The sequence below is a fragment of the Plecotus auritus genome (assembly GCF_963455305.1).
Source record: "Plecotus auritus genome assembly, chromosome: 2".
Classification (NCBI taxonomy): domain Eukaryota; kingdom Metazoa; phylum Chordata; class Mammalia; order Chiroptera; family Vespertilionidae; genus Plecotus; species Plecotus auritus.
Window position 1 is genome coordinate 62,248,386 of NC_137771.1, and position 23,798 is coordinate 62,272,183.

General features: G+C 34.5%; 1 protein-coding gene across 27 annotated transcripts in view; it reads left to right on the forward strand.

Annotated features, from left to right (window-relative positions):
* ADGRL2 (adhesion G protein-coupled receptor L2) overlaps nucleotides 1-23,798 on the forward strand; it is a 182,093-nt gene that overhangs the window by 126,832 nt on the left and 31,463 nt on the right. For 18 of the 27 annotated variants that reach the window (XR_013959976.1, XM_080657026.1, XM_080657019.1 and 15 more), the window contains exons 5-10: nucleotides 6,045-6,845; nucleotides 14,219-14,512; nucleotides 15,057-15,160; nucleotides 16,085-16,270; nucleotides 17,106-17,144; nucleotides 19,965-20,148. Coding sequence is in view for 26 of the 27 variants with exons in the window: in XM_080657026.1 (XP_080513152.1) it covers nucleotides 6,045-6,845; nucleotides 14,219-14,512; nucleotides 15,057-15,160; nucleotides 16,085-16,270; nucleotides 17,106-17,144; nucleotides 19,965-20,148 (1,608 nt within the window). In the remaining variant the exon portion in view is untranslated. The remainder of the gene's footprint in view (nucleotides 1-6,044; nucleotides 6,846-14,218; nucleotides 14,513-15,056; nucleotides 15,161-16,084; nucleotides 16,271-17,105; nucleotides 17,145-19,964; nucleotides 20,149-23,798) is intronic. The other 9 variants (XM_080657028.1, XM_080657039.1, XM_080657041.1 and 6 more) reach the window with 1 other exon arrangement.

Consider the following 23,798-nt stretch of genomic DNA (forward strand, 5'->3'; position numbering starts at 1 on the left):
GAAGTGTGGAAGGAAGCCATCCTGTCATGCTGGCCAAGTGTCTGTCTGTGTTCTTAAGTGTTTGGCTTTTAAGGCTAGTGTTTTTCCAGGAAACAAACTTGAATTAGCTATTCAATAGGGCAGATAGAAATCTGTACTTTTGCCCGATACCAGTTGCTGACAAATTGGTTTGGCTCACGGTTTTGTAAAGAAGGAATTGACTTTGGTTTTAATTGTGAGCTACTTGAATGGCTACCTGCTGTCGTGGTAACTTCAGTGCCTGTGAAAAGCTACCATTGCAGTAGCTGAGGCCAGTGCTTCCCTTTTGGTTCCTTTGTCCTTAAGGGAGCATTTCTTGACCAGATTCAGTGATGAAATCTTAACCCTAAACAACATAGATATGACAAAATTGTGCACATATTTCTATTTTTAATTCAGCCTAACATCCATTTATAGTGAAGTCCATAAAGGGATATTTAAAATTCCATTGGAAATGCCCTAAGTAGGAGTCAGCTAATGTTCTAATTCTGTACAGTTTTCCTCCAAACCTTAAAATTTATACTTCTAAATTGTATTCTATACTTTCATTGTACATTTTAGACAACTAAAAAGTTTCAGTTTATTACCTAATTTTCATAAACTATTTTGTTTGAAAGTGTTCTTGTACTCAATACTTTTTAACTTGGAAAAAAAATTGTCATGTTGCCTCAATTCATAGGAATTTGAATTAAAAGTTAGTTAGCAGCAATTTTATTCATTTGAGATAATTTTGGTACACTTTCCTCCGGAAAAAAAAAAAATCGGATTCCAACTAAATAATGAAATTACTTTTTCCAGAACCTCCAAAACCTAGATCACTAGTTCTGACAGATTCCTACATCCAAACCATCAGTATTTCTATAACCAAATGGCCGAATTCTAATAGATGTACTATGTCCAATACAATAGCAATGCATTCTTACATTGTGTGAAGGCGCTGTCTCTTTTCTACCCACAGTTTTGATAAATTGGCTTTTTGTGAGGTATCAGTTAAAGGCCAAACACAGATGATCTTTTCTTTTCATTCCTGCTCTGTGCTCCTGTGTTACTGTGAAATGGATGCTTTTTATGTTTTCAGTATTTTCTATGTCATTTGTAGGATTGGAAGCCCACTGAGTGCACTGATCTTGATGTCATTTCTCCCGTGTGTAGTGTTGGTGGCTCACATACTCATTCTCCTGTGCCACTAGAGGAACATTGTATTCTTTTAAGCTAACCAAAATTTTGTTCCATAAAGTCACGTTCACTTGAATTTAGCATGGTTTCTGTCCTCACATTAGAAAAGGAATACAGCATCCATCCCCAAAGAGTGGAATCAGTCAGAGCTGCCAAGAATTGTTTCTTTCTGGAGCCTGTTCCTGTACCCTAGTCTGTAGATCAAGAACAGTGTGAAGCAAATATTATTTTCAGACTGAAGTTATTTCTTGCGCTTTGTAAGAAAGGGAAAAGTGGATATCTTCTGGAACGTCTAACTTTCAAAATTTTACCTTTTCAGTTCTCCAGAAGTATTTTACATTGTTCACTAAACTTGCAAATAGCTATCCTCAGAGAAGTGTTGGTTCTTTTTAGTTTTTATCCTTTAAATAAAACCCGGGAATTAATTTGCTGTTACCTTTCTAGAAGTTTGCACAAGGCAGAAATAAGTCTATGGCTTTTTTAAAAATGATTTCTTGCTAAAGAATTGATGTAATTATAACTTCTATATACCGTACAGTAGTGACACACTATCAACTGCATGATTTTTACTAATATGATAATATGAAGCAAAGGATCTTTTCAGATTGTTCTGATCTTAAGTAGGACCATGTATTTTCTTATCTCTTTTCTCTGTCCCTCAATTCTTTTGTTTCTTTATGGTTCTGTTCATTGTACCCATCCATCACACTTGCTTTTTATTTTAAGCCTGTAACTTTAATTTTCTCCTTGTTTTAGTAGTGTTTTTGTACTTGTACTATTTGCATAACCTTTACACTATACTTAGTCAGTAAAAATTGTCATCATTAGGTAATATTTTTTATGTGTTCCTTACCATCTTGCTTTATGGCAGTTTTTATCCAGAGAAAATTCTCTAGGAGCTTATATATCCCATACTGTTTTCTCCTCTTTAAAAAGTTATTCAGAAAATTTTTCATGCTTTCTGAAAGTTCTATAATTAATTTACTCAACAGAGTCCATTAGAAAACCTGTTAGTTTTATTTTGCATGTTTACAGACAGGCATATGTATTATATCTGACATATATTCCTTCCTAGATAATGTCTATGTCAAAAATATATGTGCACAGGACATTCTTTATCCTTAACAGAAGTGTTAGTAATTGAATGTATTTGTTTAAAATAATTCATAAGGATCTTTTAGGATAAAAGAGAAAATCAGATTGGAAATTTATATTCTGTAGGCAGGATTTGGCATTGATTTTCGTGTTCTGTTTCAGATGATCACTAAATTATAAAAGTGATATCATAATTTTAGCTACAAGTTTTATTTGATGAAGAAATAACCATTACTGTTAAGTCATTATTAATGAGTAAACATGAAATTATTCAAAATGAAATAGTGTGTCACTTAAGTTACAGAGTATATAGGCGTTAGTTTGCTTGGGTAAAGTTCTTGTGTTCCATATCCATGTAGTCCTCCACTGATGTTAGTGGGCCATGTATTTATGTTTGTTTGGTCTATAGAATAGTAAACATATTATTATGAATTAATTCACACAGTCTCAAGACAAGTTGCATATATATTTGGCATGTGATGATGCTAATTAATATTAATTTTATTGTGATTTTATATTATTCTGGGTTGAGGAATTTTAATGTACCGATTTGACATATACCTATGCTTTGGATTTTCATGAAAATTATAATGTAAGGACATTTTAAATACCATATCTTATTTGATTCGTTAATCACCAAAGGTTTTATTTAGTTATTTCTAATATTTATCTTTGGATATTCTCAGTTTTCATCAGAATTATAAATTAGATACAACCTATGTCATTTTATTTTTTTAATATAAATATATCAGTTAAATCACAAACAAAGCCTCCCTATTTAATATTTTGCTCAGTAACTGCACTGTCAGTTTAATTTATCCAATAATAAAACTCTTCTATTTTCAATTAATAGAAAACAAAATATACTTTCTACATCCTTTATTGAACTTGTTTTAAGTTCTATTTTAAGTATGTAACATATTTTAAAGTGTATTATTCCCTTCCTTTATATGTAATTGATTTATTTGAGTAAAATCCTTTATATGTAATTGATTTATTTGAGTAAAATCATCGTTTTCTAAAAGAATATAGCTGTATAAAAATATAGTCTGAATAGTCACAACACTAATGATTTCTCTTATCCTCATTTTCCCACCACGCCCTTCCGTTATTGATTCTAAGCAGGTATAATACTGTTCTTCACTGAGGAGTAATTTTAGGACTAGTGGTTTATAAAAAGTTTTTCATGTCAGTAACACTTAATTTCTTCTTTTTACCGGATGCAGTCAGAATTGCACATTATAGAGCAAGTATGTTTCCTGAGAGTAGTTAAATACACCAAGTTGGGTGGTTTGGGGCCGGTAGCTTAATGTGGAAGGAATATCCTATTTTTATGCCAAAAATATTAGTGTGATGTTTCTCTCTAAGGTATTTCAGGAGGTCAGTATTTAATATTGAATTATTATAAATTTAAGAAATAAATCAAGTTAAGACATCTTAATGAAATGTGCAACTACAGTATCTTTGAGTAATCAGTTTGGAGATACAGTCCTAGCACACCCTAATGCATTTTAATAAGGGAAAAAGCAGTAGCAGAGACATTAATCTGGACACTTTATGAAATTCAGGCAACATACTTCAAAGCCTACATAAAATCTAAAATAGTGCTTTATGGTTTGTAATTTATTAGAATACTATTTACCAATAAGAGTGTCATGTAGCATCCTTCATTTATTTAAACTTCTTGGAGGGAGGATTTTTTTTCGCATATCACTGTACTAATCAGGTTTGTTTTATGAAAGCATTTACCTTTTCTGGGGTCTGTGGAGTCAAGGTATTTGCTTTGAATGCTTGGTATGATTGTTGTTGCATGCGAGCTTGCTTTCTGTGTAAATTGATGATGGTAGACAATGTCATAATGAGCTAACCATAATTCTTTCTTCCTTTTTCTCCTTGCCTACTGTGCTTGCTTTTTCCTTGTATGTATTTTGCTTACTTTTTTTTAAATAGTCTTAGTATTACAACTTGAGATATGTGTTACAGAGAATTTAATAAGAATTATATATTATGGAGTATATATAATTTTTATATTTAAATTTACTAATAATTAGTAGAAAAGAAATGCATTATCATACCCCAACCTTCAAAATCCCTATTGGGATAGAGATGGGGGAAATTTGTATATTCCTGTAAAGGAGGCATTGATTTTTTACTAGTATGGTTCAGATGGATATTTGTAGAAATAGAACATAATAGAAAAACAGTTAAAACATGTACTGAGATGCATAATTATATATTTTGTGTTATATAAACATATTTGAAAAATGTTAATATAGCAACATCTATATTCATTAAATTTGACCTAAGCTCCAAAATTGAGTTGTAATTTTTATAACTATATTTTGCTGTTATTATGTTTAACATAATTTTAGTCAATGTAATTTGAATTACATGATAGGATAAATGGAGATGATACACCCATGCATGCATTTGTGTCTATAGCATACATATATAAAGTAAAACTTGATAAGAATGCTGAGTGACTTTGGAAAGGCAAGAGTATGTATACCATGCATTAGTGAAGAATTTCATTATTTATTCAGGTACACTAAGTGAAGCAACATGCCAACATATTTGTATTGCCTCCTTAATCTATTAAAATGATTGATCCATGTTTTTTTATGTAACTTTAGAATCTTTCTCCTGCTAGGTTTTCCTGTTGTGTATTTCTCTTTATCCAAAGTAGTGCAGCTCTTATTCTTCCTATATTTAGCATCTATTACGAATTCAGTCTTAGACTAATAGTCAATTTATTTTAATCTTTTTTCTTTTTTCCTTGCACTCTTTTTATTTTTCTTCCGATGCTTAAAATAGAAGTGGAGCAAAAAGGTAAATAACATATACAGTCTGAACCCCAGCTCCCTGTTATGTGCCTTATGGATGTTACCTCCTCCCTCCCCTTCCCCTGCAACACTCCTGACATTAAAGTAATCAGCAGGACCTCATAAATGCACCTCCTAAAGAAGTCGACTATTAACAATGACATTATGTGACTGCTAAATCTGGTGATGGGATAAAAATTCTGAAGTCGGCGAGGGGGAACTGTCCTTTTTCACCCTTTATCTCTTTTTTCTGACACCCTTGGATATTTTATTATTAAAGTGTCATCTTGCCTGGTTTCCAGAACCCTCTCCATAGCATGCCATGGTTACAGGGTATCCTGGTTGCTTCATCACTGCTTTCCTTGTATTTGCTTTTCTCTGCTCCTAATTGCATTTTCCAAATATTTATGTTTCTTCAATCGAAGCTCCTTTGTTTTCAGTCTAACTTCTGTAAAAGTTCTAAACAAGCCTTCACATTGGGTTTTTTTGTTCTATTTTGTTTATTTGGGTCTTTTGCTTTGGGGTTTTGGGGGCTCATAAGTGGGCCAGGGAAGGGGCGGGTATAAAGTTTGGAATAAAATAAATATTTTGTACACTGTTGTGCACTAAAGCTTCAAGTTTTAAAGCATAAATTACCATATTGTCAAATAAAAACACATAGCAAAAATGTAAATGCTCTGCTCAGTTATGAATGGTCTTAAACTTAGCTTCATATGTGTGAAAATAAGCCCCAGCCACTCTGTGTGCTGGTGAATAGATTATGGGAACTTGAGGAAAGAAGGGCGGTACTTTTTTTAAAGATACACTTTGGAAAAATAGAATGTTAATTAAACGATTTTTTTTCTCTTTTTATTTATGATCCTTAAAATTTGTGTTTACCTGTGTAATTTTTTTAACTTGGCTTAATTCTTGTCTTTTCTATGTGACTGCTAGTTTTTGTGTGCCCTGGGACCTTGAAAGCAATTGTGGACTCACCATGTATATATGAAGCTGAGCAAAAGGCAGGTGCTTGGTGCAAGGACCCTCTTCAGGCTGCAGATAAAATTTATTTCATGCCCTGGACTCCCTATCGTACCGATACTTTAATAGAATATGCTTCTATAGAAGATTTCCAAAACAGTCGCCAAACAACAACATACAAACTTCCAAATCGAGTAGATGGTACTGGATTTGTGGTATATGATGGTGCTGTCTTCTTTAACAAAGAAAGGACGAGGAATATTGTGAAATTTGATTTGAGGACTAGAATTAAGAGTGGAGAGGCCATAATTAACTATGCCAACTACCATGATACCTCACCGTATAGATGGGGAGGAAAGACTGATATCGACCTAGCAGTTGATGAAAATGGCTTATGGGTCATTTATGCCACTGAACAGAACAATGGAATGATAGTTATTAGCCAACTGAATCCATACACTCTTCGATTTGAAGCAACGTGGGAGACTGTGTACGACAAACGTGCTGCATCGAATGCTTTTATGATCTGCGGAGTCCTCTACGTAGTCAGGTCAGTTTATCAAGACAATGAGAGTGAAACAGGCAAGAACGCCATTGACTACATCTACAATACCCGATTAAACCGAGGAGAATATGTGGATGTCCCCTTCCCCAACCAGTACCAGTATATCGCTGCAGTGGATTATAATCCTAGAGATAACCAGCTCTATGTGTGGAACAATAACTTCATTTTACGATATTCTCTGGAGTTTGGTCCACCTGATCCTGCCCAAGGTGAGAATGTTTGCTTGCTTATGTAGATGTCTTTTGTGAACAGCGTATTTGTAAAAGACTTTTTAATTTTCCCCCTGTTTATTTTCTCCCCCTTTCCATACTTAAAGCACAAAGGATAATGTAGCATTTCATGTTATCTCATAGTATGAACATTTTAGTTTTATTTTAGTCCATCCCCCCTTTATTTCCCTCCCCCCCCCAAATTTCTTCACTTAAATGTTGGCTTCAGAAAATTGTAGCCTCGTTGGGCACTGCTAAAAATATAATACCAGCTACAAACAAACCTGTTAGCTTTGTTTTTTTCCTCCCTGACTTCTGAATTGATTACAATCTATGCGCAGACCTTTTAACTTCTTGGCGCCAGTGGGTAAGGGGAATAAGTGTTAGGAAGTCCCAGGAGAATTGCGAGGCTTGATGTACAACTCCAGGCATAAGTGAGTGTTTTGAAGTCTGCTCTCTGTGCAGGAGAGGGAGTCATCCAATAGCTTCCTAGATCATGTAAAAATTACCCATTTTATTTCCTGGTAAATTAGTAATGGTTTTCGGTCAGTATTTCTGTGACTTCAACTGTCACCATGGACAAAAAAAAAAAAACAAAACATTACATGATTCCAAGTGATATTTTATACAGATGTTATCTGCTGAGATTTTTGTGTGTTATCTTCAGGTAACTTTGTGGAGGTTCATTACTTCAGGAAGTAATGCTAAATCTTGGGAAATATACTTTAGTTTATCAAGTGAATTGAATTCTGTAGGAGACAATTTTTTAGGTTGAATTAAATGAATATTTTATTAAAACAAGATTAACTCATCCTTACAATAAAAGTTAAAGAGCTTACACTAATTATGAGTCTTCTATTTGAACAATATTTGTGTATTAAAGTTCTGAATTAATGTTTCAATTTACTGAGTTCATTGGAATTCTTACATTACTGAGTAACTTCAAAATTTTAGGAGCCAGACTGTTCTTTGGAGTGATTAAATCAAACTCTTCAAGGTGGAACAGAAATTAATATTGTTTTTCTTCTATTAAAGCAGTACACATCCACATACTTAAATATAACTATAGGTACCCCACATAGTTTAGGATATACTAAGTTCTAAATATTGTTATGGGATCAGAACCTCAAAAACAGAAGTCTTAGCCTTTTATGGTTTAACTTTTTGTTGTTGTTGTATATTCTTTTTATTATTATATGCTAATATACACATAACATTGCACACATAGTCCTTACGCTTTCAAAACTGATACTATTCAAAACATCAATATGATTCGTGATATAGAGTGGCTGGTGGTGTTTGTTAAAGCCCAAGTTCCTGATTCCTGGTAGAAACACCAACTTGAGATCTAGTCCTACATTTAATTTATATTTTTAACTCCAGCAGTGATGGTTCAGAGAATTTGTGTACATGCAAGTGATTTGAAGTAAAAAGATTAATAACTTTAAGGCTTTGTTTGTTAGTTTAGGGAAGTCAGACCGCATATCCTATATAATAAAAGGCTAATAAGCAAATTGACTGAACGGTGGACCAACGGGTCGCTATGATGTGCACTGACCACCAGGGGGCAGACGCTCAATGCAGGAGTTGCCCCTGGTGGTCATTGTGCTCCCACAGGGGGAGTGCTGCTCAGCCAGAATCTGGGCTCACAGCTGGTGAGCACAGTGGCGGTGGCGGGAGCCTCTCTCGCCTCCGCTGCAGAGCTAAGGACCCCACAGGGGATGTCCAACTGCCGGCTTAGGCCCGGGGAGCAGGCCTAAGTTGGTAGGCGGACATCCCCCAAGGGGTCCCGGACTGTGAGAGGGTGCAGGCCAGGCTGAGGGACCCGCCCCCTGCTCCCCAGTGCACGAATGTCCTACACCGGGCCTTTAGTTAAATATAAGGTTTGCTGAGAATCAGTTTTTCAAATACCAGTTTGAATGAGACATCAGTTAATTTGAGAAGGTGTCTTTTGTACTAGAAGGTAAGATTTGCATCACAGTGCTTTGAAATCTGCATCAAATGGCTGTCTGAATCAATGATTGTTGGAACTGGGACAAGAAATATTCCTTTTAGGTTATTTGCTATTATACTTACAGTAACAGACTGATGCAAATAGTTATGCAGAATGGCAGGGGCCACCCAACACATTAACTCACATTATAAATGGAATACAAGCTGTTATGGCAAAGGTTCTTATGAGCACTGTATGCCTGAATTATTATGTGCCCTGTGATATCTCAATTCCTTCACCAGTGTTTTTAGTTATTTATTTATTCTTTTTTTGCAGTTGAATTTCTGTACATGCAACAAAAATTTTGAATAGTATCAGTTTTGAAAGCGTAAGGACTATGTGTGCAATGTTATGTGTATATTAGCATATAATAATAAAAAGAATATACAACAACAACAACAAAATTTGTGATGTGATTTTTGTTCATAAGAGCAAAAATGACATTGACTTAGTACAAGGCCCCTTTTTCTCTGATTCATGTATGTCTAGAATTTTTTGGCTTAAAATGATAGCAGTAATGACTATTGTTAGATGCTCTACAATGAAATCTTCATTTTCCCCCCCTAAAAGCTAGGACCACGCTTCCCCTTTATCCTATAGGTTTGTAAAAGGCAAAAATCAGGAATTGACAAAATTTGACATTGTATTGGTACTTGTGGTAACCTTTTTTGTAATCTATACCACCCTCAGAGCTGTTCCATTTGTGTTGGGTGGTAGTAAATCTCTTCTCTCCATTAGCAAAATAAGAAAATTTTTTAAAAATGTAAATTCATCATTAGGCAACATCTGAAGGATTGTTAATAGAGACTAATTGCCCCGTGTACTTGTCACAAAAATACTCTGTGAATACAAGATGAGTAATATCATTTTTACATGTGGCATATATTCTAGTGAATATTTTGATCCATTTCAGATGAAAAGGTCTGATAATTTAGATGCTTTTTAGAAAGAGCAGTTACCAGCATTGAAAATGAGAAGCTTAGACACATTTGGTAACTGTGTTCCTACAACTGTGTTTTGTTATCCAAAATAGCCATTCTTTAATATTCCCAGAAAGTCAAAATTCATATTGGCCCTTTAAAAAACCCTTAGTGGTAAAAAGTTTTATCTGACCTACATTTTTCTTGCTGCTGTTTGAATCATATTCTGTTAGTCTCTTTCCTTATAATTTATCTTTATATGCTTTTAGAGAGACTCCAGTCTCTCTCATCCAAGATGTGTGCTGATAGCTGGATGGGGCCTTGCAGAACTGTTCTGGCCCATAAATTTAGGTCAAACCAATAAGCCACTGTCAGCTTTCCAGAAGCAAGATCCGAGAAACGGATGGGACAGAGCAATGAGCGATCAGGTCTTTTGCCTGTCATACAAAGCAGTGATTGACTGGCTTGGCTGAAATTCAGTCTTAGGTACTGGATTTGCCACAATGTATGTCACCAAGGCATACACTGTGCTGTAAAATTATTCATTCCTTTCATTTTTCATTGTGGACTGCTTCATAGTGTATTAGCTTCAGTACTTTTTCCCATTTATAAATCCAAGCTCTTTTGTTTCTCACAGTACACGTGTATTATTTCTTGCCGTGATCATGGTTTTTAAATAAATCTTTCCTCTTTTTCTTTTCTTTGAGTTTTAGCTTTCTGTGATCTCTGCATAGTTCATTTGCTCCATTTACCTAAACTAGGTCTGTTTTTCCTTTCACATTACTCCTCCCTAAAGTGGGCTTAGGAAAAAAACCCATTTCACTCTTATTTTAACTCTTTTCTGTTTGAATTGCTCTATATGTACATAATCTAACTGCAAATTTGATATCCTAAATGTTATCAAAAAATATTGTGCCTTGGGTTTTGACAGCTCTTGAATAATTACTCTAATTATGAAGTACGACACTTCAATAATAGGAGGGGAAATTTTTATCAAGAGAGTTAGGTTTATTATTTTTTTAGGAAGTGTTTAGCATAAAATGCGTATTTCTTGAAACATCTTCGCACTGAAAATGAATGCTCTCATAAAGATGCCCGCTGTTTTTAAACATTAAATAGGGTAAATGTTATGAATACATAGTTTTGCCTTACCAGGCTATAGACTCATGCTAGCTGGAGTTCCTTCAGTGAATCATGGGTTAGTTCTTGGACCTAGATGATGGAAATGCTTCCCTTCACTTAAATGGGTATTGTCCTTAAATCTTTTCATGCAGGAAAAAAGCCAGTAATAAATAGCAAGTCCTTAGTAGACCCCATCGTAGTAAATCGAACCATTCTATATGTGCTTGTCAAAATCTTCATGGGTTTCTATTAAATAGGTTTATTAGCATTTTATTAGCACCGTTTCTAATTTTCTGTACTCACATGATAACAGTAGGCAGAATGCTATATCAGTTCATTTGCAGTGGTCAGCAAACGGCGGCTCACGAGCTGCGGTTTGCCGCTCTGTTGACTAATGAGTTTGCCGACCACTGGGATAGGGGCTTAATCACAAGGAACAACAACAGCCTATAATTGTTGGAATCGAGAGTCTAGGTCAGTGGTTGGCAAGCTCATTAGTCAACAGGGCGGCAAACCGCGGCTCGCGAGCCGCCGTTTGCCGACCACTGATCTAGGGGCTTGATAAGGCATCCTAATGACTGGGATGAAGCTCTGTATATTAGGGTTTGTATTAGGTAGATGGGTTTGAATAGGTTTCTGCAGCAGCGGCTGGGCATGAAGTTTGCCTTGTTTTCTGCTATCATTTGTAGGCTGATCTAGAGCTTTGAATCTCTTGCCACATGAATTTCAGTATGAAACTTCGTAGTCTATTGCTCCAGTATCTTATACTATCCTTCCCACATATTTTCTTCTTTTAGAGATTTCCACAGAACACAGTGTCAGGTACATGCTCTAAAATAAGGGCAGGTGCCATGCTTTTCCAGTGTCTGTGAAAATCTTTTACCTAGAAAAGTAAGATCATGACATTTAAGGGTATGGACAAGTGACCTTCTCTATGTTTAACCTTCTCTATGGCTCAGTTTCCACATCTTTAAAAGGAAGATAATCTTAGTCCTACTTCATTGGGGTTGTGGTATGGATTAACTAAGGTGACCTGATGATCCTTGAAGGCTGATTAGCATAGTATCTGGTACATAAATGCTGAATAAGTGTAAGCTTTTATTATTATCTGATGCCCTGTCTTCACCTATGGAAAGAAATATTAATCTCTAGAAATGCCTCAGCATTTCTAACTTCAACCTTACAAAAAATTGCTTTCCTTGAAGTTGCTAAACTTTGTCCTTGAAAAATCCCAGAAATTCTAGTAGTCCTCCAAAAAGGTTTAATTTTGCCACTTAAAGTTTACTTTCATGTTTATTTTCACGATGTCCCAATATTTAAGTGATTTGCCTTTGATAATGTGCTGATTCCCTTTGAACTTCTTTTGATGAACAAAAAGTAAAAAGATACGAAAATTATCAAAAGACACATGGAAACAGGATATAGAATGTTGTGTGAAATTATATACATTTTAATAGAGGTCATTTTATTACCTGCCTTCACTCGGATATTATGAATCTTTCAGATCACTAATTGTAGTATTGTTGATGCATATTTCAATGGTGAAATATGCTCTAATTAGTATAGTGTTGAGGGATACATACGATGGTGTAGCATGAAACCACTTTACTCTGCCCTGTTCTCTTTTTGCTCCGATTCTCTACTCCCCTTTAAAATTGGATCCAGCAGCAGTCATTTGACACTTCTGCAAAAGACCGTGATGCTTTTGACAAACGTTAATTGAGAAAGCACTGAAAGCCTGGCTGCATTGTAATCAAAAGAAAATTACAGAGGTTTAACAAGATGTCAGGCAAGTGCTTTGCAGAAAAAGATAGACGGGTTTGAATAGGTTTCTGCCGCTGCTGATGTTTGACTAATGTACACAGGCATCTCTCATGGTCAATACATTATGCCCTGGAAACAAAACATATGTTTAAAGAAGTTTGTCTTGTTATAGAAGGAAAAAAAGAAAGGTTTAGAAAGGGTGTAGTGAACTTCTTGGTAACAAGAAATTTGTCCCTGCTAAAGGTCTAGAAACAAGTGTTTCTGATAAACTTAGCATACGCTGTCTGTATCTGTAGTGTCAGAATTGTATAAACAACTATTTCTTGACCAGAGCTTAAAATACTAAACATAGTAATAATAAGTTTTAATGTTATAGTTTGTTTCTTATGTATAAAGAAAGCATAAAATAAGTTAATTTTTATAAGATTATTTGAAAAAATAGTTATTTTTAATTTGCTGTACTCTTCACAATTTAAATGTAAGCATTATCTTAAAACCTTATAAGAGCCAGTAACTAGAAATGTTCATAAAATTTTAGTGTGATTACCTAATAGATTTCAAAAGATAGTATTAAAGTTTTACTGACAGACTTTTTATTGTTGTTTAACTCATTTAAATGGTAGTTAGTGAAGGACACATAAGCTCCATTAACTTTTTAACCTACTGGATTTCAGAGTCTGAAAGTAATGCTGGAAGTCAAAAAATAACCTTTTAAAAACTTCTTTGTAAATTATTACTTTTAAATGTGTGATTGTTGTTCCTTTAGTTCCTGTTAAGGGTCAGTAAGATACAATGAATGCATTGACATTTGGTTTTGCATTAGGCATGAATTGATCTAACCTGTTATCTCGATGAGAGATTTCATTTCTCTTGCCAGAACTAGTTGTTTTTTCATACCTATGTTTTCAAAAGTAAAGAAACTAAAGCCTTGGATGTTTCCTTACTAAAACAGCACCCACATACCAAACTTACCTTCTGTTTGAGTCTGATCAGGCATGCTCAAAAATCTCTCAAGCAAGATTGGCTGCTGGGTAGAAAGATGTCACAGTATTTATATCCCTGCAAGGTGCAGAATGGGTGACTAAATTTTCTGTTGACCTCTTTATATGCAATTGGTCAGACTTTTGTTGATACTTTGATTTTGATTGTTTATAGAGTATGGATTTATACAAAAAAAGAATTTTTCTAAGTTATTTAGTAGTGACAGTGCATTTGCTTTGTACTTTGAAACTTTACATAAAACTGTCCATTTCCTGTTACATGATTTATGATGAAATTATACTTAAACTATATTGTCAAATATATCATTGAGAAGTAAACCTAACACAATTAGAGTCATATAGTAAAATCTGTGGTAAGGCCTAAACTGCCTCCACTTAGCCAACAATATGAATAAATTGGAATAATTGAAAAGGTTTATTTTTCTTCCCTACTACTGATGTCTCAATAATGCTCATCTTGTTGGTCTTGGGGTAGTTGAATGGGTGGGCTTTTGTGTGTGCATGCACGCACACCTGTGTGCCTGTATGTGAATATGTGTGTTTGAGATTAACATGCTCATCTTTTTTCCATAGTGCCTACCACAGCTGTGACAATAACTTCTTCAGCTGAGCTGTTCAAAACCACAGTATCAACCACAAGCACTACTTCACAGAAAGGCCCCATGAGCACAACTGTAGCTGGATCCCAGGAAGGAAGCAAAGGGACAAAACCACCTCCAGCAGTTTCTACAACCAAAATTCCTCCTGTAACAAATATTTTTCCCCTGCCAGAGAGATTCTGCGAAGCATTAGAAGCCAGGGGGATATGGTGGCCTCAGACACACAGGGGAGCGATGGTTGAACGGCCATGTCCCAAGGGAACAAGAGGTATTTCCTGTAAAATATTATGGATACATTTAAAATTTTACTTTGGGTAGATTCTGAATCGCACTGAAGTGATTTTTACTTGAGGAAGGATATATTTACAGTAGCAAACATTATTCTTCTTGTTACTTTAGTAATACAGCATCTGTAGACAACTGCAAAAAAAAAAAAAAAAAAAATCACTGCAGGTCAGATCCTTAATTACCTCTCCCTCAAAGTTTTAGGTCAAGACTGAGATCTTGCCCATGGATTCTAGTGTGCATTCCTTACAGCTGTCTTTTTCATTACAAGTATCATTTTGGATGAGTCCCAAGAAAATCAAGGGCTTTTTGTTGTTTGTTGGAAATGTCTGATATTTCTATGCTGACTTTATATTTACTGCTTATAGTCCGCATTTTACCCTACTTTTTTTGTCAATTATTGTCAACTCCTTCCATTAGCATTTATTCAAAATTTAGCACGCAGGGTAGGATCATCATAGCTGATTTCCCAAATGCAAGCAGAAAAATGGTTTCAATTTCACTGTTGTTTTCTGCATCTGCTGTAGGAACTGCCTCGTATCTCTGCATGGCTTCCACTGGAACATGGAACCCTAAGGGCCCTGATCTTAGCAACTGTACCTCACACTGGGTGAATCAGCTGGCTCAGAAGGTTGGTTGGAACCTTTTAATATGATACATATTGGTGATTAAGGGCTTTAACTTCTAACATAAATAACTTAGCTTTGTATGTTAAAACCAGCTTCATGACTCTTTGTTCAGTATAAAAGTAAAAAATTATGCATAGTTCTGTCTGTAAACTATTTATTCAAAGTTACATATGTTTTGAGGCATGCTGTTTTCTTTGTTAAGCTTTTTAATGAGTACATACTTGCTTAATTTCAATCATATTTAGTTAGTTCTGCTCCTTTTGATGTTTGTAAGACAAATAGTGCATTGGCCTAATAAATCAAATATCATTATGTTTGCAACTGAATCCACAGAATGCAAGCAGATGTTTATATCACAGATGATTATGATAGAATGAGTAAAAATATTTACAGTAGAATATAAGTAAAAAGATTTTACATTATAGTGGAATACAGTGACATTTTAGTTTCTCCTTTCCCATCTACCTTTGTTAAGTGCAAGCAGTAGATAATAACCCTCAGTGTTCTACTGATTACATTCTGATTTAAATTTCTGGATCATTGGAATAAATAAATTATTTTGAAATAGCAGTTTAAAATGGTTGCAATGAAATGAGAGAGCTATCTGAAAACTTTTACAAAGGATTTCTGGTTTTCTTCCCCCACCCCCACCCCTACCCCTACCCCTACCCCCACCCCTACCCCCCACTCCAACCGTCCTTCTTTTGTTTCTTTTAAATGTCTGGTTAAGAATTTCTTTTGTGTGTTGAGGATCTAAGAACCTTTCATCATCTGAAATAAAGAGAACGTTATTGGTCTCAATTAGTTGCAGATTTTGATACATTTGTAAGTAAATTTTTCACCACAACAAAGATACTCAGGAGAAGAACAAGAAGCCACAAACAGAACAAGAAATCTTACTGAGATACTATAAATTGGCATTTCAGATTAGAAGTGGAGAAAACGCAGCTAGTCTTGCCAATGAACTGGCTAAACATACCAAAGGGCCGGTGTTCGCTGGGGATGTGAGTTCTTCAGTGAGATTGATGGAGCAGTTGGTGGACATTCTTGATGCACAGCTGCAGGAACTGAAACCTAGCGAAAAAGATTCAGCTGGACGGAGTTATAACAAGGTAAGTAGGCATTTTCTGTTTTGTTCAGTTAGGCATTGTGTACGGCAGCTCTGGATTCTAATAGCAGTTGATTGCCAAACCTCTGGCCCCTTGGACATATACTTAAAAACGAAACTTCTCATTTGGTTCATGTCCCAAGAAAGAATGACAGTTGAGAAAGGAGCAGTAACAACAACAATAAAAAGTTAATTATCTGAGGGGTGACCTTAGCTGTTGGCAGACTTCACCTGCCTGTCTCTGGTCAGTAGTCTCACTTTAGAATGCATTTAGTGCGCTTGGAGAGATTCTGTGTAGAGACTGTGTTCTAGAACACATACTTTGTATGCTCTTGGGGTTGCAACGTAATTGTGACAGGAAGATGAACGTTAGCCACTGAAATACTGTTCTTAATGGCAGGTTTTGGAAGAAGAACAAGTTTTCCCTTTCTAGGAGTAAAGTGTAATAGTACTATTAATTTTTCATACTATGCCAAAAATGTAATGGTTATTTTAACCATACTATAAAATAAGTGTTTCGATGAGATTCATATGAATCCACAATCTGTGGCTAACATGGTTTTATAGGGTGAAAAAAAACAGTCATTTTTTTTCCTTTTGACCACATATTTTGTCCCTAGTTTTATCAGGATACTTTGGATTAGTGTACTTAGAAACTTACAGTAAAAACCTGTAAGTGCACAATTTTGGCAGTCAGCGCAGACCCATGGAATCCAGAAGTCTCAGGTGCCAATAAAATCTGAGCTCAGGAGCACCAGCTAAATTTTTGAGGATTTCTTCTTTCCTCGTTTTCAACAGTTAAAATCTAACCTCTGATTTTCTTTTCTTTTACTAAAAAGCTCCAAAAACGAGAGAAGACATGCAGGGCTTACCTTAAGGTATCTCTCCTGTGCTGTCACCCTGCTTTCTCCCTCCTCCAGCTACCTGCCACGCTTTATCATGCTGCATGATCCAATGTATTTCAGTCTTTGATAATTATATAATGTGCCCCATATCAGCTGTACAAATGTTGGCTTTTCACAGGTATATTACTCTCAGAATAAGCAAATCATTTTTTTAATATTTTTTGCTGTTTTTCCAGTTCATCCAAATGTACAAGAATTTTAATGAAATACCCTCTGAATTGGAAACTAATTATATAGTCTCCTTGTTTCTGGTTGTCATCTCTGTGGATTAAAAAAACAACTTGCGTAGTAACACAGCTATGATATAGTCTTGGCAGTTTATCCTATCAAAGACTGTATAGTCATAATGTATGTGCATGAAAAGTCACTGCTTTCTTATCTGTGCTATACTCTTCAATAAAATAGGCTTTGTCCTGAAATTTTTTTGGGTCATTTCTAGAACCAGGTTGATATTGGGAAGGGTTACTAGAAATGAAATATGAATAATGTGACTGTGCTATCGATATGTGTTGTATGTTGGTTTTTCTCAGGCTGATCTGAACAGAAAGCCACCGTTTGGCTGAGAATACTTGTCTGTTCCAGCCAGTTTTTCTCCCGGGTAAATCCAAGTAATAGGAAACATGCTGAGTGAGGCTAACAGTAGAATTATGCCATGCTAGTTCTGTGTGATAGGTCAAAATAATAATACCATATTGCATTTTTGTTTCATTCTGAATTTTAAATGTTCTTTTTTGGGGGGGAGTTACTTTCTAATCTTGCTTATCTAATGACCATATCACTAATAAGTCAAACCTAATTCTTATATATGTGACAACAAAACAAAGAACTTACAAGTTTTGTAGAACAGAGGTTATTTGAAGCTGTGGCTTCTATTTTTTGGCAAGGTCTAGAAAAAAAGAATGACATCCCACTAGTTACTAATAGACATTGTGGGATCTTCAAACTTTATAAGAAAAGGTGGTGGGAAAGTCTGTTTTTAGGTAGTAATATTCTGAAAGTCCCTCTTTAGCCTTTTTAACGGGGACAAAGAAATAACTGCTAAAGAGTATGGAATTTGTCATACTGAAGTTTCAGTTCACCTTAAAGGTATTAGTTAATGTGTGAAATGTAATAATTGGGATGTTGCCCAGGACATACATTTCAGTGGGAAGAAAATAGCTTTTTTTCTTTGGCAGGGAGAGACTACTTCAGGAATATGATTAGATTAATGATCATTTTGATTCCATGAGAAAAGTACTAATGGTAATAAATAAGGAGTGTTTCAGATTCATAAAGCCATGCCATCAGTGTATACATAGTAAATTTCAGCATGACCTTAATTTCTGGCCAGTGTCATTTTCAGCATGTCACAAATGAACTTTCTCTGTTCAGATAAGACTAATAAAATGCCTTAAATTGTCGATCAGAAGCGGACTTACTCTATGCAAATAAATGAAGCGGTTTCCTGCTTTGTGGCGGAGGATTTATTTGTAACTTAGATTAGTAGAGGCTTCAGTCTGTATTTCTGGTGACTAATGAATCTGGCCTCAGCAGACCAATTTCTGTTCCACTCTAGTTAATGGCTGCAGCAGTATCAATGTGAGCATTTTGAGTATTCTGTCTCCCATTAGAGAAAGAAAAAAGCCTTTGACGTCCCTTGGAAGTATCTTCACCTGCCAGGAAGGTTGTGGTGGCTCACAAGGCAGACAGAACGAGGATATTAAGATGGATTAAGCTAATTAATCTTGCTCTGACAGTAGCCTCAAACATTTCCCCCTGCTCATTTTAAGATAGCACCTCAAACTAGCAATTTTTGGTGTTGTTCTTTGTACAATCTATGTTCTTTTCCCATCTGTGATTGCCAGTAGATCAAAACAGTTTAGATATGGCCTAATGACACATTAGGACTAGGTAAATAGGGTAGAATAAATAAACTTAGTGATTTCAGCTATCCAAGCCATAGTTAGTGTAGAGCTACTGGAACTATCAGTACAAAAGCCCACCTTCAGTTGCTTAACTGACTGGGTTATATTTTTATTTAATGTTATTTTGTGTAACAATAAGTGAAACCTACATATGTAAATATTTACAATTGGATGCTTATGAAGGATTTATTCTGCCTTTCTGTTTCCATTATATTATTAGTATATAGGCTTTACATATTTTGATTGCTTTATTGATTCTTTTCAAAACACATCCTTGTTTATGAATTTAGGTATACTCTCAAGTGTTTTTTTAGCTGGACAGCGAATTAGAAGAATGAATTATGTTCACAGATAATTTACAGATTTTGAAGTCATCTTGTTTTTTTGTCCCAGTGGTAACAAACAGATTTATTATAAGGCACAGTTTTAGTTATTAAATTTGAGTTCATGTTCCAAAAAATAATATGTCTTACTTTCCAAACCTAACTATTAGGCTACTCCAGAGGCATCAGTGTTTGCTCTTTAGAACATTCCAGCCTTGAGGTTATAAATAGGAGTGGCTATGCATGTAAGAGGAATACCTCAGGTTAAGAGCTGACTCTGGCTGTATTTCTTTTCAACAACTGAGATGATTAGATAAACAGAAAAGCCATCTTTTTATACATACTCTTTATAATCAAATAGTAGTCTACTAATCCTCAGCCATTCCTATTCTGAAATAGTTATGTTACAAGTTGACCAGATATATGTTGTCCAGGTGTTCTTCCATCTTGAAATTAGAGTAAATCATCATGACAGATAAATATTACAATTGTCACTAGTCAGTGATTGAAAATCACCTTGGTACTACAAGCAGTCAAAACGAATGATGGTTTTCTAACGGATGCAGGCAATTGTTGACACAGTGGACAACCTTCTGAAACCTGAAGCTTTGGAATCGTGGAAACACATGAATTCTTCCGAACAAGCGCATACTGCAACAATGTTACTGGATACGTTGGAAGAAGGGGCTTTTGTCCTGGCTGATAATCTGGTAGAACCAACCAGAGTCTCAATGCCCACAGAAAATATTGGTAAGTGAACCTGCTGTCAGGCTTAATCTTTGATTTAGAAGATAGATGTTTAAGATAATGATGTTTCCATTCTGAATCTGTTATTTCCCAGTGGCCAGCGTCTCTTCTGTGGAAATATTTTTTGTCTGTTAACAAGAGATATTATTGATCACATTTCATAAACTTAATTCAGAAGCCAACACCTTTCCTATATCTTTTAAAAGTTGGTGTCGTGTGTGTGTGTACTGTTTTTATTCCCCACTGAAAAATCATTAAAGGAAAAATGTGTTAGAGTACTTAAATGCCTGAATATGGATTGCTTAAGTAATGGAAGTGCTTGCTATGGAACTGTGGCAAACGCTTTTCCATTTCATATATTATGTTCCTGATGAATTTAAATTACTTTCTGGAATGTGTTCTCCCAGTCAAATATTTTAGGCAAACAATTTGAACCAAATGTTTATATTAAACACAACTGCCTTTAGGTGAAAATGTGATCAGTGAGCTACATCTTCCATACAGTAGAATATCCATGCTTCATAGATGGCAAAATAGCTGCGGATAGTTTTGAAGCATGATTTAGAATTTGAAGGCTGGCAACAAGAGGCAGGAATTAACTTGTGATACTTGAAAGAAGTACAGTAACATAAATTTAAGTGTTGCTCATTCAGTGGGTTTGAGTTAGATAAAGTTTTATAATATCCCTTAGTAAATAAAGTAAAAAAGTTTTCCAAGCATAAATATATTAAAAAACAAAACAAAACAAAACACAAAAAAAACAGAAGGCATCATAGACATCTTTCACCAAAGGAGTATATATCTGGAACAGTAGATATTGAATGAAGTTTTGCTATCTGGGATGCCATATCTTATTACCTAATTGTGTCTGCCTAAATCATGGGACTTTATATTAGAAAATGTAGAAATGTAAAGTATATAGAAGAAATAGACATTAATCAGATTGTGAAACATGGATTTCAATTCAAAACTTCAAATAGATTTAAATAAACGAGTTTCTATAGAGAAAGTAATATTAAAATCATGTTTTTATTTACTGTGACATTTTAGAGTGACAAATAACCCAGTAACTTCAAATTAAATGAAGTCAAAATAATTTGGCCTAACATGATCTGGGAAACCAATCATAAGGAAAATGGTACCTACCATAGCCTTAGTAATACAGAGTGAATAAAGCTCCCCTGTCCAAAGCTTTTATTATTTCTGAGGTTAATTTATTTACTAGTCTAATGAAATTCCTAAGATATACCTTAAATGAGTCTTCTCAAATGTTTCCAGTGATGTACTTGTAGGGATAAAGGAGTGTAGACTTGATCATCTTAGAGGATGAGTCATGGAAAATGTTATGACATCAATTTGTTTTTTCTAAGTCTTTTAAAGGCTGTATTTCAAACAAAAAGAAAAAACCCAAAACTAAAATTTCCTTCTTATGCTCCTCTCAAGAGTGCCAGAAAATCTGACAGGTCAGGTCGATAGTTTATGCTCCCATTAACCTCGTATAATGCAGATAACTCTTATTATATGTCCCAGATAGTTTTATCTCAATTTGAGACATAGTCTGAAAATTTCAGTGTTTAGGTATATATTTTTCCCACTACCTATGTTTTTTAGAGTTCTAAAGGAGTGTGCTTTATACTTAAAAAATTGTTTTTATTTAAAAAAGGAACATTATGGGTGGAGATTCTTATAGAATGTAATACACATGTTTGACTTCTCAAAAACAATGCCCTGAACTTACTGTATACATATATTGATTACCCAAGTTATTATCACTGTGAAAGTCATTTTACATATTCTAATATAGTATGTCTTTATTTCTAAGATAAAAAGAATTTTGTGACAAATATTATACATGAGTTAGTATGAGGTATACATTCAACTTATTCTCATTTTAGACAGAGGACTAAAATGGCCCATTATCCTTTTATGTTCTCACTCTCTTGATGCCCTTACCTAAATTTAGAATGTAGTTACAAAGTTTTTGGTTATTAAGACAATTTGTTTTTTCTCCTTGGTGATTTCTCCTTCAGTCCTTAATATACTTTATTGTATGGTTTACCCTTATGTATGACTTTATAAAAATGGTATAATTATATCTGCTATAATTATATCTGGTATAGCTTTTAAAAGTCACCTTTGAGTTATATCTTATCTTATATACAATAAGAATAGCTGTACAGTTCAATGAGTTTTAACAAATGCACACCCACCTAACTAACAGCATGGCCAACATTTCTACCACCTCAAAAGGGTTCTTTATGCTCTTTTCCAGTCAGTCTCCTGGTATCCCCAGCTCCAGACAACCACTGATCTGTTTTCTGTCACTATAGTTTAGTTTTGCTTTTTCTGGACCTTTAGTTGAATGGAATCCTCTAATATATGATTTTGATCTTATTTTACTCAGAATAATGTTTTTGAGATTCACCCATGTTGGTGTGAGCAACAGTAATTCCATCCTTTTCATTGCCGAGTAGTATTTCATCATTAGGACATACCACTAGTTGTATATTTACTCACTTATTAGACACTTAAGTAATTTCCACTTTTTGACTACAATTTTATTAAAGCTGCTCTTTTCCCAAGTCATTGTACCGTTTTTTACTCTTAACAGCGAGAGTTCCAGTTGCCCCACATTTTCACCAACATTTAGGATTGTCTTCTCAAATGTCTTTTTAATTTTAGTCTGGTGGCATCTCATTTTGGTATTATTTTGCATTTGTTTGATTGCTAAGTTACGTTTTATTGATAACTTCAACTTTTCAGGTGCGCTTATTGGCCTTTCATATATCTTTTTGTGAAGTGTCTGTTCATGTATTTTGCTAATTTTTAATTAGATTGTTGGTCTTTTTAGTAATAAGTTACAAAGATTCTTTATATATTCTTGATACAAATCTTTTGTCAAGTGTATATACTCTGAATGTTTTCCCTCAGTATGTGATTTTAAAAGAATTTTTTTAATAATACCTTGAGAGAAGCAGTTTTTAATTCAACATCTAAGCTAATCCTGTTTCACTTATTCTTCTTGTCATTGTTATTATTTTAAAGCAAATTTTAACATCATATTATTATTACTGTAAATATTTTGGTAAATATCCTGTACTTTTTTTAAAGAAAACAATGTCATTTTCATAATTTAAAATTTAACAAAAATAGCTTCAAAAGATAACAAACGTCTTAAATTTTACTTGATTCTTATAAATTTGTTAATACTTAATAACTTAATTTTTTATAAGTTCATGTCAGACATTTGATTGATACAATGATTTAGTCTCTTTTAATTAAAAGCCATTTATCCATACAGTTATTTTTTTAAACCATTTTCATTTTTGTTCAAGAAATTGAGCGGGTAATTTGTTCTGTAAAATACCCCACATTCTGGACTTGGCTTATTTCATCCTTCTGATATCACTTTATCATGAATGATATATACTGAAAATTATATCAGGAGGCTTGATCAGGTCGATCAGGTCAGATTTAAGTCTTATCTCCCCTCTCTCCCCCAGAACTTTCTGTTGAATCCTGTTCAAGAGGCACATGTTTGCTTGTCTTTGTATCTTGCCATTGATTAGGTGTTTAAGTATTATCCATTATAAAATTCACTATCATTTATTCTCCCAATGAGCTTAGCAGCCAGCATGATTTTATGTCAGTTT